The sequence below is a fragment of the Eleutherodactylus coqui genome, chromosome 10 (genome assembly GCF_035609145.1).
Source record: "Eleutherodactylus coqui strain aEleCoq1 chromosome 10, aEleCoq1.hap1, whole genome shotgun sequence".
NCBI lineage: Eukaryota > Metazoa > Chordata > Amphibia > Anura > Eleutherodactylidae > Eleutherodactylus > Eleutherodactylus coqui.
Window position 1 is genome coordinate 26438034 of NC_089846.1, and position 18663 is coordinate 26456696.

At 40.6% G+C, this 18663-nt stretch overlaps 1 protein-coding gene across 6 annotated transcripts in view; it reads right to left on the bottom strand.

Moving 5' to 3' along the window:
* The window catches only part of ATP2B3 (ATPase plasma membrane Ca2+ transporting 3), a 232591-nt gene that overhangs the window by 5933 nt on the left and 207995 nt on the right, over nt 1-18663 (bottom strand). For 3 of the 6 annotated variants that reach the window (XM_066580669.1, XM_066580670.1, XM_066580667.1), the window contains 4 exons: nt 17526-17739; nt 17230-17441; nt 15547-15654; nt 14111-14293 (listed from right to left, as the gene is read on the bottom strand). In XM_066580669.1, the coding sequence (XP_066436766.1) occupies nt 14111-14293; nt 15547-15654; nt 17230-17441; nt 17526-17739 (717 nt within the window). Of the gene's footprint in view, nt 1-8298; nt 8453-14110; nt 14294-15546; nt 15655-17229; nt 17442-17525; nt 17740-18663 lie in introns of all 6 variants that reach the window. The other 3 variants (XM_066580672.1, XM_066580671.1, XM_066580673.1) reach the window with 2 other exon arrangements.

The window sequence follows — 18663 nt, forward strand, 5'->3', positions numbered from 1 at the left end:
GCTTGACTCACGGTCAGCCTGCGCACCTGAAGACCTTCACGATAAACCGGTGTAAATACTACCTATTAACCAAATGAGGATAACGTTGTGTTATGTATTCTGGAATATCTAATCTAAACCTAGTCAGAGATTTTTTAGTCTGCCAATCTTTTGGTTAAATTGGCCATACAAGTGAGATAAGAGTTGGCCAAGCAGAATGGGGAAAGTTATGGTGGAGTAGGGTTAAGTAGCTGTCTGTGACTTATTTCACTCTCCCCACTGAAATAAATACATAAACTGGAAAGAGAGGCTTTCTAAAGAATTTTAGCTAACAGTTAAAATAATAATAATTCTTAATTGAATCTAAAGCTTTCAAGTTGAAATCTATAGAATACAATACTTTTAAGAAAATCTATATTTTTGAAATTCCAAAAAATGATATTTTTGTGTTTCTTAATTGTGACATTTCGAATATACATTACTAGAGTGACTTTTTAAATTAATTTTGCATATAGGATGTATTATTTTAACACTAATAAGTATAATGTATTTATCAGCATGGGTTATTGGTAATAAGGCTGGGGCAATACGGATACTTTCGTAGCATGACTTTCCACTTTTAATTATTAAGCTACAAACACAATCCTCAGAAGTGTACTGAATGATGGGTTGGAATCATACATGCGGTTTTTGGTGTTGTTTTGGTAGCCAAAGCAAGGAAGGGATACAAATTCCCCGTCAAAAACTGTATGTGTGATTACAATCATATGCAACGCAAAGAATTCCTCTTGACTCTAGTTGTAGCTTAAAGGAAACCTGTTATCACTACGAACAGTGTATGTATATGTATGTATGCCCCTTAGGATCTATTCCATTTGCCTGAGGAAGGACCCTCAGCATGTATTTATGTTAGCCATTAGAGATGAGCGAGCATACTCGCTAAGGCAAACTACTTGAGCGAGTAGTGCCTTATTCGAGTACCTGCCCTCTAAAGATTCGGCTGCTGGTAGAGGAGAGCAGGGAGGAACGGAAGGGAGATCTCTCTCTTACTCTCTCTCCCCGCTCCCCCCTGCTTACTCCAGCAACTCACTGCTCACCCGCGCCGGCAGCCGAATCTTTAGAGATGAGCGGACAGGTACTTGCACAAGGCACTACTCGCTCGAGTAGTTTGCCTTAGCGAGTATGCTCGCTCATCTCTATTAGCCATTAAAAGGTATCATATATAGATGATTACTTGGTTTCTCTTGCTGAGAACAATCACATTTCACCATCAACAAAGTTATGGTGCTCATAGGCCAGGCTCCCAGGAGTCTAAGGATGTAGTTTTTATACTCGCCAAGCTCCCCGTTCCTGTGTTTTAATTCATAGAAGTTAGTGCCACCAGACTCATCTATAAAGCTGTACTTGTGCACTTCCATAGAGAACAGTGTGCCTGTGCGCAGCCTTAAAGGGGAGTCCACTGGTGGTGCCAACTTCCATGGGTAACACTACAGGAACAGGCAGCCAGGTGATTATAAAGACTACATCCCCTTACTCCTTGGAACCTTCCTTATGAGCGCCATAACTTGCTTGATGATGCTCATAGGTGGAGACCGGTTTCCTTTAATAATTTAAGTGGAAAGTGGTGCAGCAAAAAGTCTTCACGGAGCCCCAGTGCATGGATCTTATGCTTGGTGGCAATATAGCTCCTTAGTATGAAGCCGTGGAGCCTTTGTGTGCTGACCTACAAGGGAGAATTCCTCTGCCTTTTTTTCTCTGTCAGATTCTTATTTTCAGTCTATTGTTTTTTTTATCATTTTGCTATAAGTTATTTACTTAGAAGTAATAAAATTTGACTAACTCCTATTTCCTAATTTTACAGGCTATCTTAAAATCTCGATAAAATTTAGAATTTCACATGTAGCACCCCAAATAGACACACGCAACATATTTAAGAAATTGATAAATATTTCCTCCTATGAAAGACAAAAAGTTTCCCAATTGACAAATCTGGTCTAGACAACTTTCAGCACTGCATCTGTTTCCCAGAAGGCAGGAAGGGTAGGTCTGAAGAACAGAAGGAGTGTAAAAAGTTGACTTTCATATAGATTGTGTATTTTTGAATCTTAGCAATGGATAAACTTTTTTTTTTTTTGATGAGGGATGACGAAAAAAACACTAAAAACAACAACTAATACATGCTATAAAAATTAAACATGTGAATTAAGAGTAGCTGTGCACAGCATGAAGAGCCAATGGATGCTTTAAAGAATAATTAGGATGAAGAATAAAAAGAAATCAAGCTTTTTTGAATGATGGAAATGCACTCATGCTGCACTTGAGACCCATAGGAAAGGGAACCAAAGAAGGGAAAAAGATCAAAATATTTATCATGACTGTGTTCGGCGTGACTTGAAAAATGAAACAACGAAAAGGAGATTCAGCCCACACAGTGACACAGCCTTGACTGCCTGGAGACGGAGCTCCAATCCAATCATGCATTTTAGGCACAGTAAACATTCGAGTATTAAAGCCCATCATTGCTGTATAAAGGGACTAGCTTTGATTTGACCAGCCTTTTGTGAAGGAAGGATTGTAGCATGCAAGGATATTTAGTGTTCTTCCATGCCCAGGGTGGGAAGAAATGGAGGAGATGAGGTCAGGGGTTAAGGGAGAAAAGCTGATGAAACAATGAGTGTAACACACCTAGATTTGCTGGAGAAGTGACTATGAAAAAATGTGAGGCTACAAAGCATGATTTTTTGTTTTTTTTAAATCTTTTTGTGAATGTATGTTTTTTTTCTCTTTCAAAAACATTTCTACAATTTTTAAATTTTTTTTTTTTTTAACTGGGAAAGTTAATTTATACACGACCCCAGTCTAATTTTTTTGTGAGGCTCAGTGGTTTCTTAGCTAATTGATAAAAAATGACTAATGTTATACCGTGTCTGGTACACTGCTCTGGGGTCTTATTTTTGTACAGAAAATTTTAAATTTGCAATTAAAATTTGAATCAATTTTATCTGCAATTTGTCAATAAAATAATGGTGAAAAAACGTCTAGGCTAATTGAGCAAATGAAATCTAGAATTTACTCTCTAATGAATACAATGTATTTTAAGAATTGATGGGGTCAATTGACTCTTATTTTAAATATAATTTTCAAAGCCTCGAATAAAATTTTTACATTTTAGGCTATTGAGGTCTTAGAAATATAGGATGACGGAAATAGGCAAATAAGCTGAAAGAAGAATGTGCTTAATGGTGAATACAGAATGGCATAAAATAAAATAAAAAAATAACGTAGGAGGGAAAAGCATTTTTGAAGGTTAAGTTGCAGCCAAGGAAGAGTTGAGTCCACCAATCCATTTGGTAACTGAAATTCTGAGGGAGGAAAAGCTTGCAATTGTGCAGTAAAATTTGATAATGAAATGCATAAAATTTTCAGAGCCTTTGGTCAGGATTTCATTTCAGGTTTAAATATAATTTCTTTAGCTTTTTTTGTAATCTAGCGTTAACCCACCCAAGATAGAAGGTTAGAATTTGAGTAGATGGTTTTCGAAATTGGCCACTAATTATTATCAATATCTGATATGCAAATTCAGGAATTTCAAGGGCATAAAATATTTCAAAAACAGGTTTCCAAAACCTTGCTAAATTGACTTGACTGTCTTATGTTATTTTAAAAATGACATCAATATTCTAGGTAGGAACCAAGGACAGTTGGTTTTTGTTCTTCACTATAACCCTTTCCAATCTAATTTTAGATTCAGGGTTTCCTAAAAGGCTTTCTCTTTTTGCTGTTATACAACGGTGCCATCTGCTGTCTAAAGCCAGTGTGTGTGCGCCAGAGAGGCTCCGACAGCGGAATGGCTGACAATAGACGGTAAGAATACCCTGTAGGACGTCTTCTGACATTGGAGTTGTACAAGCTTCAATCACAATGTAGGAAGATGTCAGAAGGGGATTGGAAAGGGTTAATTAAAATTTCATAGGCTCATAGCCAAAACATATGTAATAAAATAAAATTTTTATATTTGTTTTTTTTAATATTTTCTCTATATTTTTTTTAAATGTAAGCAGCAACAACAACAGCCAAGAATTAATCAGAACTGCAGTCGGTTTGAATTCATATGTGACTGTTCTTCCTATTTATATTTAAAGAGCACCTACACTTTCAGAATAAGCTGCCATGTTTGTGTATACGAGGTATAGCAAAACCTCTGGTTATTATATGACATACATGGGAATGACCCTCTCGGTACTTTTCAGTTGGCTCTAGTAGCACGTCTGTGTGAGTCATTGCTTCTTTCTCGTCCCTACTACTCCCTTCCCTCTGATCTTAAGACATCTATGGGCAGCATGAGCTCAGCCTACTTCCTGTGTTCTGTTGTGTTGCCCGAGACAGGTTTCACATAACAACAGGGGTAAACAGAAATTAGAACAAGGGAAGGCCCCTAGTAGCCAGTTCTTTAGAGAGATTTCTCAGTACGAAAACTTCATTATTAGAGATGAGCGAACGTACTCATTTAGGGTGATTTCGCAATCGAGCACTGCTTTTTTCGAGTAACTGACTACTCGGGCGAAAAGATTCGGGGGGCGCGGGGGTGGCGTGGTGGAGCGGGGGGTAGCAGTGGGGAACAGGGGGGAGCTCTCTCTCCCTCCCCCCCATTCCCCTCTGCAACCCCCCGCTTACCCCCGGCGCCCCCCGAATCTTTTCGCTCGAGTAGTCAGTTACTCGAAAAAAGCAGTGCTCAATTTTGAAATCGCCCTAAATGAGTACGTTCGCTCATCTCTAGTAAGGACCGATACTCGAGTGAGTATCGTCCTTTTCAAGAACCTGCCTGCTTGCCCGCAAAGATTCGGGTGCCGACAGGGGGCGACGGGGAAGAGCGGGCTGGAACGAAGGGGGGGGGGGGGGGGAGGAGATCTCTCTCTCCCCTCTTTGCGGGTGAGCAGGCAGGTACTCAAAAAGAACAATTCTTGCTCAAATATCTGTCCTTACCGAGTACGCTCGCTCATCTCTATTCATTATACAAGTGGTTTGCACTTTTGCTAGCTCTTACGTTGGATATTCGCACAAATTAAGTGCGGTGACCATTTAATGTAATTTTTTTTCTCTTTTTTTGAAATCTTAGTAAATTGCGATAGAAAATTGTACTAATCGTAATTTTCTTAAAATACATTTACATCAAATAATAAAACTGTATATCACGACAAAAACGGAGATTGCTACTTAAAACCAATTTAAATAAAAGTTTAAACAACTTTTTAAAAACATAATTTTTACATTTGTCTTTTTAAAGTTTTTTTTAATTTTTTATTTACTCCCCCCCCCCCTTTTTTTTCTTTGCAAAATTCCTATGCCTGAAATGACAAGTCCATCACAAGGGCTCTTTTTGCACATGAAGGCTTTCCAAGGAATCCTGATGGGGAAAAAAAAGTTGTTAATGGCTTTTGACAAAGTGAACTTTCAGAGCTGTTAACGGCAAGTAGGAGATACAGAATGCATCCCAAGCTGCAAAAGCAAGAAAAAAAAATGAAATAATGTTTATATATCAGCTGTCACTTTGGGCCCATACTCGAAGGTTTACTCTTTCAGGAGATTGCCAGGAATTGCCACACTTTTTGCCATATTCTCTTTTTGTTTCCAGATACTTTGGATTTATTGAAGCTCTTACAAAGTCATGACAGAACCGCAATATATTCATCTTACCAGACTATTAAAAGTTCTACTTTTATGTTTGTGTGTAAAAATGAGACATTCGAAGAGAAAAAAAACATGAAGTGCGTAGAGCATAGTGTCATGCACGAAAGACAAGTTATTTGATGTGTTGCAACCATTTGACAATTGAGTATTTTTTTTCCAAGTTGTCAAGAAAAGCAAACTTCAAATTTTGTAACGCTTTTGTCTCAATTTCTAGTTTTTCATTAATGGCTTGCATCGGAAATAATGGAGCTTTTTGCATTAAAACTGTAGTACAAGATAAAAAACTTAATAGCCAAGTATCTAAATTCACATGTGTTGGGACTAACACTGCGCTTTAATAAAAAACTAAGTGATCGATAAGCAAAATGGGAGCTGCAAAGGGAAAGTGCCTAGTTCTGAGAAAAGTCATCAAAAATCCGGTGCTGTATGGAGTTTTAAAAATTCTCACCAAATTTTTTTTTTTGGAGGCAGGGGTGTTGTTTCTAGTAAAGTGTTAAATAAAAGTGATACGTAGGGTCTCTCTACTCAACTTTTTTTATGAACAATATATTACCCTATTGGAAATACAGTATGAAAAAATTATTACTATTTAAAAAGAAAATATTGAAAAAATTAAAATATTTCAGTAAAAAATGTAAAATTATGCATAAAAAAACTTATATTTAAAAAAAAAAAAAAATTCCATTCAATATATTTTACCTTTCCGTGTTTGTGTATATTCACAAGTGAATAATAATACTGATATCATTATTAGTTCAATCTGGAAGGTAAAGATATTTAATACTTAAAAATGTATTAGAAAATGCAGTCTGATCTACATGCTACATGTTATAGAGTAGAAGGAGCTCAGCGGATTAGAATATCAGTTCTGGGGCACACCTATGAGCGCAAAAAAAGCGCGTCTGATAGAACCAATGGTTTCCTATGTAGTGTTCACATGTCCGTCTTTTACAGGAGCAAAATACTCGCACCTGCAAAAGATAGGACATCTGTGCAGCGGCTATGAATGGCTGAGCGCTGCCTGTGATTGGTTGAGCGCTTAGCCAATCAGACCAGCACTTTCTGGAGGCTCGGTTTTTAAAATTCCTGGCCACCAGAAAGTGCTTCAGAGCAGTGCCGGCATGGAAAAGAGAAGATGCACCAGAATCCTGACAGTGGTGGAAGGTGATGTATATATATTTTTTATTTTTTACACCAGCTAGGGATGATTTTCAGGAAAGGGCTTATATTTTAAGCCCTTCCTTGAAAATCACTGCGGGGGTTGTCTGCATTCCATTACTTTCAAAGGGGCCGGCTGCAGTAGTGCTGGCCCCATTAAAAAAAGCAATGGGCATGGAGCTTCGGTCACGTGCATTTTTAATATGCATGGAGCAGGGTTTTTTTTGTGCACATAGCGATTTTTCTTTTGGACCGATGGTCCTAGTCAAAAAAATTGCTGTGTATCCTTTATTTGGGCGATTCTTGTTTAAGAATTGGGCATTATTTCCTATGACAGGAATTGCATTGTACTCGCATGTAAATGCGAGTTTCATGCGAGGGTAATGCGATTTTTCTATCTTTACAATTGAAAAAACATGTAACTTTCATGCGTGTGAAAATTGCCAGTGCAGTGATGTGATGCCTTTTTCTCCCATAACGCATCACACTTGCAGGCCAAAACTGTAGGTTTAGAGTACAGTAGAGTTTCTTGGGTCAATATCACACTCTCCCATGTGAAAGCACCCTTATAGGACCAAATTACCTTGTAATTGATCAATCGAAATCCCTGTACATTCTTGGTTTAAGACTCCAGTGGGCGGAGTTAATCAGTGATCGACAGTGATTACTAGTTATACTGAATCTTTTCCTATAAAACTATATATCAATCTGCTCAGCTCCTGCAAGCAGATCGGACTGCATTTTAAATGTGACAGGTTCACTTTAAAATATATATATATATTAAAAAAAACACTTTCTTGACAATTTTTTACCCGAAAAAGGCATTTTGTTCTTTAGTGTTTTAATCTCCTCTAAAGTACTAATAATAGTATGAGGCTATTCATTTCATCTGAGCAAAGCAGGTTTTATTATCTGGTACTCCAGTTTCAATGTGCAGAGATGGAAGGGGAATTACATGAGCGAAAGCAGCAGCTAGTTTGCAAGTAGCACAACTTGGCCGAGTAGGAAAATAAAATCTATTGCAAATAAACAAAGCTGAACTCAGTATCAAATAGAAGCATGGCACTGTACGCACACCAAATACGTAAAGAGGTTTGCCCCGGATTAGATCAAAAAAGCCATTTTTTTTTTCTAGAAACAGCACCACCCATGGCCGTATCTGGTATTGCAGTTTAACCTTATTCATTTCAATGGGGCTAGGCAGCAATTTCAGACTATCCACAAGAGTGGTGTTGTTTCTAGAAAACCAGACTCCTTCTTTTTCTAATCCCGAGCAACCCCTTTAAGAATAAAGGAGAATATGGCTTTGGAAATTTTACACCATCTTGACTGAAAAAGACCAAACAAAGCAAGAAATAAAGGAAAATCACGGTGAGCAGAAAATGCAAGACTGCAAAAAAGAAGATAAAATAACGTTGTATAAGGGTGGGTGTAATAAAAGTTACTGATGAGCAGTAAGGAAATCGCACTCACTCCCAGCAGTGCTGGTGGTATTGGCAGCAGAAAGAATTACGTGAGTGGGAGTAGAAATGTTTGTTACATCATGGAGCTGGCTGAGGACCGAGGAACGCCGACGCACAGCACCCTGAAATGAACCGCTTCTCTTGAAGGTACTCACTACCTCCATCTGTGGGAGAGAAAATGAGATAGTGTTTCTTTTTTTCTTTTTTTCCCCCTTTCTTTTCATTGCTTCTTTGGGCACAGTTGAGAAAAGAAAGAACATTATTGTATGTGCAATGTAGGGTGTGACATGTGCTTGTTAAAGGGGTACTCCAGTCTAAAACAATTATCATCTATCCACTGGATAGGTGACTAATGCTAGACCAGTGTGGGTCCAACCACTAGGACCCTGATTCCCTCTAGCCACAAGCCTATGCCTAGGGGGAGTTTCATTGAAACGGCGGCTGAGCATGTACCCTGGTGCTCCATTCAAAATCAGACTTAAACAGCTGAATACAGCTTGGACCCCACAGATATAGCATTTTTATCATCTATCCATAGGTTAGATGATAATTGCGTCAGGCTGAAATACCCCTTTAAGGCCTCAATACTGTATCCAACATCTACCAATCCTCTGAGCCCACTGTCATTTTTTTTTCCATTGCTCATGGACTCTCATTGGTTGTTTGAGGTAGCACGGCTATTCTTGGTTACGCTACTTTTTATACATGACCCCAATTATATACAAACAATTCTCCTGTCATGACGTTTTGGTCAACCAAGATTAGGGCTCCGATTTGATATAGTCATGTAAATGAGTTCACTTAAAGTGAATTTCCACATTGTATCATCTTAAAGTCTGAAATTCTGTGCTGATTCAATGTATCTTTAGAACGGTTGGAGGACTATTTTTCGGATACATCCTCCATAGACATAGTGTTGACATTTTTGGCTGCCAGCAGCCACCACTAGAGGGAGTTCAGGAGCTTATTGCATACTGTAAGCGTACAAACTGTATGTAGTGAAACCCTCTAGTGGCAGCTGCTGATGCCCAACATTTTATCATTTAACTCCATGATTATAAAGTGCTCTGTATTACAAAAAGGTAGATCCAACCGGTATAAAGATATACAACAAAAATCAACCCAACACTTTGAATGGTGTTCAAAGGTGGACAATCACTTGACACACAGGCAAACTATACCCAGGACTCAATGTACACATGTTAGATTTGCTTACAAACTGCATACACTCTCAGTCCTGCACCCTGTCAGGTTATAATGGATAATGTTCTGTAAGCATCATATACAGTATTCTTTGAGCATAAGCAATGTAACATAACAGTTGCATTCTGGAAGCCGACCGAATAGCTACCCAATATTTTGAACCCAGCAGGACACTAGAACACCACCTGGCAAAAACAATATCTCTTCAGTTGGCCATACACATCAGATGAATGTCTGTCCAACCTGCCAAGTTCAGCAGGCCAACCATCTAATGTGTAAGAGGGTGTCCTGACTGTTCACCGACGGCAGATGTTGGTAGAACAAAGGATCAGGCTGTTGGATTAAAACAAGTCTCATCTTTTTGTTCTCACGGGTGATAAACAGCCAATATAAGTGTCCATTAATGGCTTATTCCCATTAAGAACACATGACTACGACACACGTAATATGGAGTTGGGAGGTCTACGGGCATACGAAGAGGGATGCTACAGTTTTTTGCTAAAGCTACTTGGGTGTGGAGAGGAGCTAAGCATCTGTGGCTATTTCTTATGAGGACACTGTAACTGTTCCCTGTTATGGAGCACAGTGGCATTCATTGTATGGAGGGGATGTGACTCTCTCTTATGAGGGCCACATGGTTCGCTCTGATGGAAACATTTTGGTTGTCTCTTGTGTTGGGGATTTAACCATCTCTAGGTAGAGATAGTTTATTACTGACAACAAACTGTCTCTACCCAAAGATGAGTAAATCCCCAACCACCCACCAACTTACCTGTATCAACAACCCCCCAATTTTCATTTTTACCCCTTCTTCTGGATGCTTTCATACCTAACAGAGGGCATATTTTCTACATGGACACATGTGGTCAGTCAATACCCTACGTAATTAAGAGTACATTATCTCCAACTCTATACACAAATGTTATATGGCAGGACATTGGAAGACAAAAAGTAGCAGCCTCCATGTTCAAAAAGAAACTCAGGTCTTCCACAAGAACACGGGGCCATGTCTTGTACCTTTTGCCATAATGTTGGTCCAGCTCATGTTCCAAACTCTTCCAAAAGGAATCTTACTCGTCACTTGTATTGCTCTTTAGCTAACTAATCACTGATGAATGCCACAGAAAACACTTCTGGTACACAAATACCTGCTAAGAAAGATTTAGGGGAAGTTTTCCTGTTACAAGTTTTATTAAAGGGGTTTTACCAAAATAACAAGTTATTCCCTATTCACGGGATGCTTGGGTATCTCGGCAGTCTCACTGAAAGTGAATGGAGTGCTGATCGAGCCTATTTAAGACATGAATTTAATGGAGCGCTGACTGTACATCCTCGGCCATCGCTCCATTCAGAGTGATGTCACTGATGGGAAAGTAGCAACCGTCGTAGCGACAGGAGAGAGACACAGGAGTCCCGTTCTCGAGATCAGCGGAAGTCTTAGCGGTGAGACCCCCAACGATCAGCAAGTTATCCCCTATCCTGTGGAATATTCAATTGAATAACCAAATGTTGACTTCACCAAACGCTAGAACGTTCACGCCCAATAAAACTTAAATTTTTGTCATACAGGTATCATAAAGTGATATATTATATATAGCAAGTTCTTTGTGAGTGCTGCAGAATTGGATTTTATGGAAAACGTATGAAGTGGAGGACTTCTACATGGTATAAAATTTCAAGATTTATTGGGCAATAGAGTGGGAATTCCCTAATCGAAGGACCTCAGATCCATTGAACACAATGGATGACCCTATATTTCTATGGGAGCTTTCCTGACACGACTATGACGTTGTGGGATAATTTATTTTGCTAAAATGTATGAAGACTTGGGTATCAGACCTGCTTTAAAAGAACACTAAACTGATAAGAGTAGAAAGGACATAATCTCCCTTTTTGCAAGTTTGCAGCATTTTCTGCATGTTCCTCAAGTAAACAGTCTTGTAGAAAATCTAAAGAGAACACAGACATAATCTACTGCTCATCTGTTCCAATTAGTAGGGAAGGGCTGTGGAGATGAGGCTTGGCAATATTTCTGGCCTACTGCAGACAGGGCAGAGGGGAGAGGCTCCTGCTGCAGGCATCGTCTGACAGCTAGACACAGGATAGTGAGGCGAAGGGAGAGAATAGCTGAGTTGCGGGGACACACATAGATTTCTTTATACATTAAATGGCCACTTGCCCTCTCATGATTGGATCTTTCCTGTATGGAAATTAGACACGTGACCCCAGCATGCAACGCAAAATCTAATGAGCGAGCTTTCTGATGATCAGCTTCAGTGCGAATCTACATTAAAATGGAAAAATCGAGCGATCTGATAGACTTCAAAAGAGGCTTGGTCATCGGTGCTAGACTAGCCGGAGCCAGGATTTCATACACTGACAGTCTTGTGAGGTTTTCTTGTGCAGCAGTGTACTGAGAATGGTGATCGAGGAACAACATCCAAGAGGATCCTGTGGATATAAACAACTCAACAACGAAAGGGGTCAGAGGAGAATTTCAAGAGTCATTCTGCTGAACAGACACTGCACAGTCAAGTAAATTGCAGCCAAACACAATGCTGGTGCCCCAACTAGCGTGTCCAAATGCACAACTCGTCATTCCTTAGCACGGATGGGCTATAACAGCAGACAACCAATTCAAGTACCATTGCTATCTAAGAGAAACAGAAAAACGAGACTCCAGTTGCCCAAAGAGGGCAAAAATGGTATCATTGAGTAGTAGGAAGACATCTTCAGATTTGTGTTGCATAACTGCTTATGGGTGGGTCAGAATTTGGTCAAAGCAGCCTGAACCAATGAACCCTTCCTGTCAAGTGTCAGTTCCGGCTGGAGTAATGGTGTGGGGAGTGTTTTCTTAGTACATCACTGGTTCTCTGATATTTGTGGATGAACTCCACAATGAAGTCCTGTGGTTCTGAAGGACAAAGGAGGTCCAACGTGCTAGTAGATGGAGGTCCCTAATAAAGTAGTCATTCAGTGTATATTACTCAGTTTTAATTGTAATGTGAGATAAAATAGGATCAAAGAAAATGAGGAGATTAAGGTGGGAATTGCTAGGATATTTTTACCTTTTTTGTGCATTTTCTATGGTTAGTGTTCCGATAACACTGGTTAGGGTAATGTACCAGAAGTTTCTCCAACATGTCACGTCCATAGGTGAAATGACAAAAATACAAACACAGATTTGTTTCTTTGGTAAAACACAGTTTGGGATTGAAAGGGAATCTATCAGAAGGTGTCACATCTCCACTTAACGATAGCAGGGGCTTAACAAGGAACCATGGGGTCCCACAGAAAAACATAGAACGGGATCTTTCTCCACTATGACTACCATAAGTAGCATGGAAGCTTAGGACGTGACTATTTTGGTTTCTTGACCTGATAAGAATCAGTCTGGTAAATCAACCATTCGATCCATACTTATTTCAGTAAACTGATCTGTGCTTGCATTCAAGATCTATCTAGAGTGTAATTGTGACCCAGTCCACGAATGATTGATTGCTAGTAGACTATTAAAGAGCTTGTACACGAATAAACTTTTATCACATATCCATTGCATAGGTGATAAAAGTCTGATCGGTGAGGGTCTCACCACTGAGACTTCCACTGATCCAACAACAGGAGTCCTGTGTTGCCCGTCCTCACTGCAGGTTCGCTGTACCCCTACACAGTGAGGAGGAAATTGAATGCACCGCCGGTCACGCATGCGCAGTGTTGGTCCATTCATTTTCAGTGGGACTGCCAAAGTTAGCAGAGGCTTATACTTGGTTATTTCTATTAGCCCCACAGAAATGAATCGAGCAGCATCACGCATACGCACCTGTCGCTCTACTCAATCGGACGTCATTTCGGGCGAGTGCAGCGAACCTACAGTGATAAGAAAAGGGGCAGGATTGGTGGGATCTCAGCGATGAGACCCTCTACCAATCAGACTTTTATCAGCTATACTATGGATAGGTGATAAAAGTCTATATTAGTAAACCCATCTATAGGGACATTATTACCATAGAACAGCACCATTCTAAACTAATTATGGGGCTGTTCTGGCTGGTAACAGGGAGCCGGGTGATTTTTTTTTTTTATACTCACCAGCTCCCCGATTCTCGCGTTGTTCTCCCATGATGTCCACGCGCGGTCTGAAAAAGTGTCTCTTTTAGACCGCTGGGCGTGTGCTCTCCTATAGACATCTATTCCGTGGCATAAGGAAATAGTTTCATATGTGGTACTGGACTATACGCGCTTTTCAAAAACGACAAAAATATATTGACTGTCCCCTATTATTACAAAATTGTCCTGCTGAACTCCACGAGACGTTTGTAACATTTTAAAGCCATGATAGATTCCCTTGGAATGGTATAGAAGGGAAGAGTTTGGGTTTGTGTTATCTAATCACTGTCTCGCTCTCCTTGCTGGTCATTCTGGATAGAAGAGAAATGTTATCGAAACAAAACATTCAGATTATTAATGCATGCACAGAGTTGTCCTTCAGGCATTGACAACAGATCATTAGCCAAGCATGCACTACCATAACCCCCCCCCCCCCTTCCCTCCCTAGATCTTTTTCTCTAGCTGGTGATCATCATTGGCCTACAGACGCATTTTATGAAAGAAAGCCATACCTGTGTTTGAATTCGGTTCAGTCCACGGAACCAGAGGATCTGACCTCTTCTAAGCTCTCGTTCCGCATGGTCAATTTCTTCTTCATCCTCAGCACAGTCCTCATCTGTTATTTCATCTTTACCAGGCCCATGCCCTGCTTCCTTCAAACACTTCAAATGGCTGGTGGGAATGGTGGAAATGAGCTGGAAGAGAGAAGACTATCCATTTGTCAGGGTCTTATGTAAGCAGGTCATATGAGTAAATATCCAAAAAGTCTGCACTTTGTGACCATGGCAAGATAAGATTTTATAGCGTGAGCGAGTCAAGGATTATTACTTTTAAGGTATAACAAGTTTAGAGCTTGAGAAAATGGACCATATGTATAGGGTTGGCTATACATTTGGATGACTAGCCTGGTAGACTCAGTTTCTAAATAAGGGGGCACTGGCTTTATAGGTCCTGTTGGGCCGAGTAGATCATCCACCTTCAAGATAGCTTTAAGCTCCTTTTACTCGGACCAATTATCATGTTCAAGCATTCTTCTGAATGCTTGTTTGCCTGACAATCGGGCCGTGAAAAGAGACCAACGATCAGCCGATGAATGAGCAAAGGCTCATTTGTTGGCTGATCATTCAGTTTCTGCGAGTATAAAAATGCTCACAGATTGATGGTACATCTCCTAGTGTGAACAGGGAGATGTACTGCCAGCCCATGGGGACAAACAATTGTAGTAGCAATCATTTGTCCCCGTATAGCCAATTCTTGACCAATGTAAAAGAAAATCAAATGAGTGCCGATTGACATATGTGTCAATCGGTGCTCGTTACATCGACTTGAGAGCTTAGTCTGTGTAAAAGGACCATTAGGGCAGTTCCTTGGCGCTAGGGTCTGAAACTTTTTGTAGAGTCACAAACTACCTATGAGTTCTCATTGATGATTTCACCCATGTTTCTAATAAAAAATCCCAGGGCTCCAGGTGCATGAGTGGGTTATAGAGGAAAGTATGAACGCAACTTACTTGGGTGAGGAGTTCACAATTTTCCCACATCCTACATAAATTTGCACCAACTTTTATCTCCATTTTCGGGATGCTATCCTAACTGTTTTTGTATCTTTCAATATTACTTTGGTATCAACTACCTCAGAGTAAAAGAATTCACTATTAACAGGATGGTCCCATCAGGATCAACTCAAAAATATCTGCCCCTGCTGAATAAAGTAGTCAATAGTCTTGAGACCGATGAGGTTTTTTAGGCGTATCTTTCTTATTTAGCTAGGGTTCATTGTTCCATCTAATGACTATGAAGCATGGGAAACCCTGGTCCAGCTGCTGCCTGAGAGATAAGTGGTGCCAGAGGTGTCTGAAAGCAGCTTCTCTTCCCTGTTCTAATGACACAGTATGCAATGGCCAAGTCAAGAATACATGGTATTGGGAAAATCAAAAGCTCTGTCTCACCTGCCCCCAAACAAGTTCTCCCACTCCCACAAAGAGACACCAAAGCCATTGCTGAGTGTTTAAAGGTGAACAGCTAAAGGGCTTTCCTCCAAACTGGACGATAAAAATCTAAAACAAGACAAGAACATATAAAGTATGAACTGTTTTGATGTGGTATAACATGAATCATAGATGGAGGGGATGTACTAAAGGGTTTTTCCCAGAATCAAATTTTATCACCTATCTACAGTACAGGTGATAAAAGTCTGATCGGTGGAGGTCTTCCCGCTGAGGCCCCACTGATCCCAAGACCTCCTCACTACACCTCTCACAGTGAGAAGGAGCATGACTGGAGCTGCAGCCGAGCTTACGTGTTTCGGCTTCATTTATTTCAATGGGACTGCTGCAATAGTCCCAGTACAAGTGCTTGGCTATTTCTGGCAGTCCCATAGAGTTGAATGAAGCAATAGTGCTCATGATTGGCAGCTGCTCTATTCAAGCTCCCCCTCACTATGCAGACAGGTGATTCTGGTAGAACCTTTTAAGCCCTGCGCCCATTTTCAAAATTGCCCAGAAATGTCCCTTTTTAGGCAAATATGCATAAGCTCCACATCTCTTTTTGTCCCATTTGAGCATAGTCCTACAAAAAATTGGGTTGTTGGCAATCCAAATTGATCTACATGACCAGAATTGGCCACTTGTACTAGTAACGTATGTGTCTCATTTTATTAAAAAAATGATTTACAATGAAATCTCTCCAAAAGATTACCTCTTGATCTAGACTAGATTTGTAGTTACATATTTCATTTCCATCATAGTTCGTGTAAAAAATAGTCTTCTAAAGTGGTGGTCCTTTCAAGGAAAGTGGCCAGTAATGCAATTTTTGGTGGTGCTGTCATAGAGATGTCACCATGTTTATAATTGTCTGTACGGGGGAACCATATGTTGGCTCATGGAGTACCTATAACTCAGCAGTGTAGAAGTGTAGGGAATCAGTTGACCACCGTAAGGCCCAGTCAACACGGTCAAAGCCTCCAACAAACACCAAACCAGTTTGAGCACTGTGCATGTTACCACTACCCCTTTTGTTCTAGGAATCGTAGTAGTCCCATCCAGCTCCCACCAATCTCTATGATTCATTAGGAATTTCACTTAAAGGGGTTTTGTCATTAAAATTTTTTTTATCTAAACGTACCTATCCCTTCCCTGTCTGTCTCCTTATCACATTTGCTCCTGGTTGCGCTTCTCCAGTGCCCCAGGTCAGCTCACTGCAGGCTGGGACCACCTTGTTATGAAGGCTGCTCATCACAAACTCCTTCCCGCTGGGTCAGTGAAGGTCACATCCCTGTGCTGTAGCTTCACTGCCTAGGAAGGAAATGTAATCTATTTCAGAGACAGCTGGCATGAGCAATCTCTGAAGAAGATAGGCAGTCCTCCTGCTGACCTGTGAGCTGCGACATAACATACATTGGCAGACTGCCAACCTAATGTACGTAACCTCACAGGAAGGAGCAGAATCAGGCAGCTGGAGGTGAAGTGAGCCCCTGGACTGCAGGAGACAGGAGAAGATAAGGGAGGTGAAGATCCAGTAAGTAGACTGATGGGGAAGGAATAGATAAGTGCAGCATTTTTCTTTTTTAGTGACAGAACCCCTTTAAAAGCTTCATGAATGACTCTGGACTTTGTTCTGCATTCACATCTCACCTGGACTGCGAACGTCCCCAGCACTATGCTACAGAAAATTGGATTTGCAAAAATACCGTCAAAAACATTTCTCTCTCCGTGGATTTTACGGGCATTGATTTCATTAAATAATTGCATCATGACAAAGGTATTAAAAATGATGGTGTAATGTTCAGAAGGTGGTGAGTGCAGAGGGGCGTTTCTGCCACTGTCGATGTCAAAGAAGATTTCACCTGGAGAAGAGACCAAAAAAATCATCAATTCCCAAACTCTACCACCATACCCCCATGACTGCATGTAGCTTTAGAGACACCTACCAACAAATAACAATGTGAAGATGATTACGAGCTGGTAGACTGCGTGGCCAAGAATGTTCTTCATCATGGTGCGAGATATAAGGGGCTTGTTTCTGCCGTAAGGTTTACGCAGGAGCAATGATTCTGTAGGGGGTTCTGTTGCTAGAGCCAGTGAAGCAAAGGTGTCCATAATAAGGTTGACCCAGAGCATCTGTACTGCTTTTAATGGTGAGTCCTACATTTGTAGAGAGAGAAGTATAATATTACATATGTAATATGGTTTATTTATGGAGCTTATTTTTTATTTAATCATATTTCTTTTTATTGAAAAGTTTTTGCAAACATAGCAAAAATAACATAGCACACAATATACATGTGTTCATATTGAGCTATGATGTTATAGTAATGTTTCCCCCCAAAATAAGACACTGTCTTATATTAATTTTTGACCCAAAAGAGGCACAATGTCTTATTTTCGGGGGTAGGGGCTTATACTCACCTGTTCCGTGGCCTCTGAGTTCCTGGTGCTGCTGATCTCCGGAGGCAGTGTGGAAGGCTGCAGTGTCCTCGGTGTTCACACAGAACTCTTCTTCTGGTGACGGGGCTTTGAATACACTGCCTTCAGCAAGCAAGTGCTGTGATTGGCTCACAAGCGCCGTGGTGCAGGCAATCAGAGACTGCGCTCGGTGAGCCAATCACAGAAATTCAGTGATGTCATTCACTGAATGGCTGTGAATGATTGAGCGCCGGTTCTGATTGGCTAGCGCTTGATTCAATCACAGCACTCGCTTGCTGGATTTGGGGTATTTAAAGCCCCGTCACCAGAAAGAGAGTTCTGTGTCAGTGCAGAGGACACTGCAGCCTGCCGCAGCCCCGGGGACCAGCGCGAAAAAGGACACAGACCATTGTGAAGGTAGAAATTGCAGGGCTAAGTCATTTTCCCATTTTGATTCATATGATGATATACAGAGGTGTAACTTGAAGCTTCTGGGCCCCAATGCAAAACCTGTAACAAGGCCCCCAACTATAATGCTTTATTCATAGTACTAGGCTCCCTATATGGAGAAGAGAGGCCTTATGGGCCCCTAAGGCTCCTGGGCCCGGGTGCAACCGCATCCCCTGCACTCTCTATAGTTACGCCCCTGATGATATATCATCT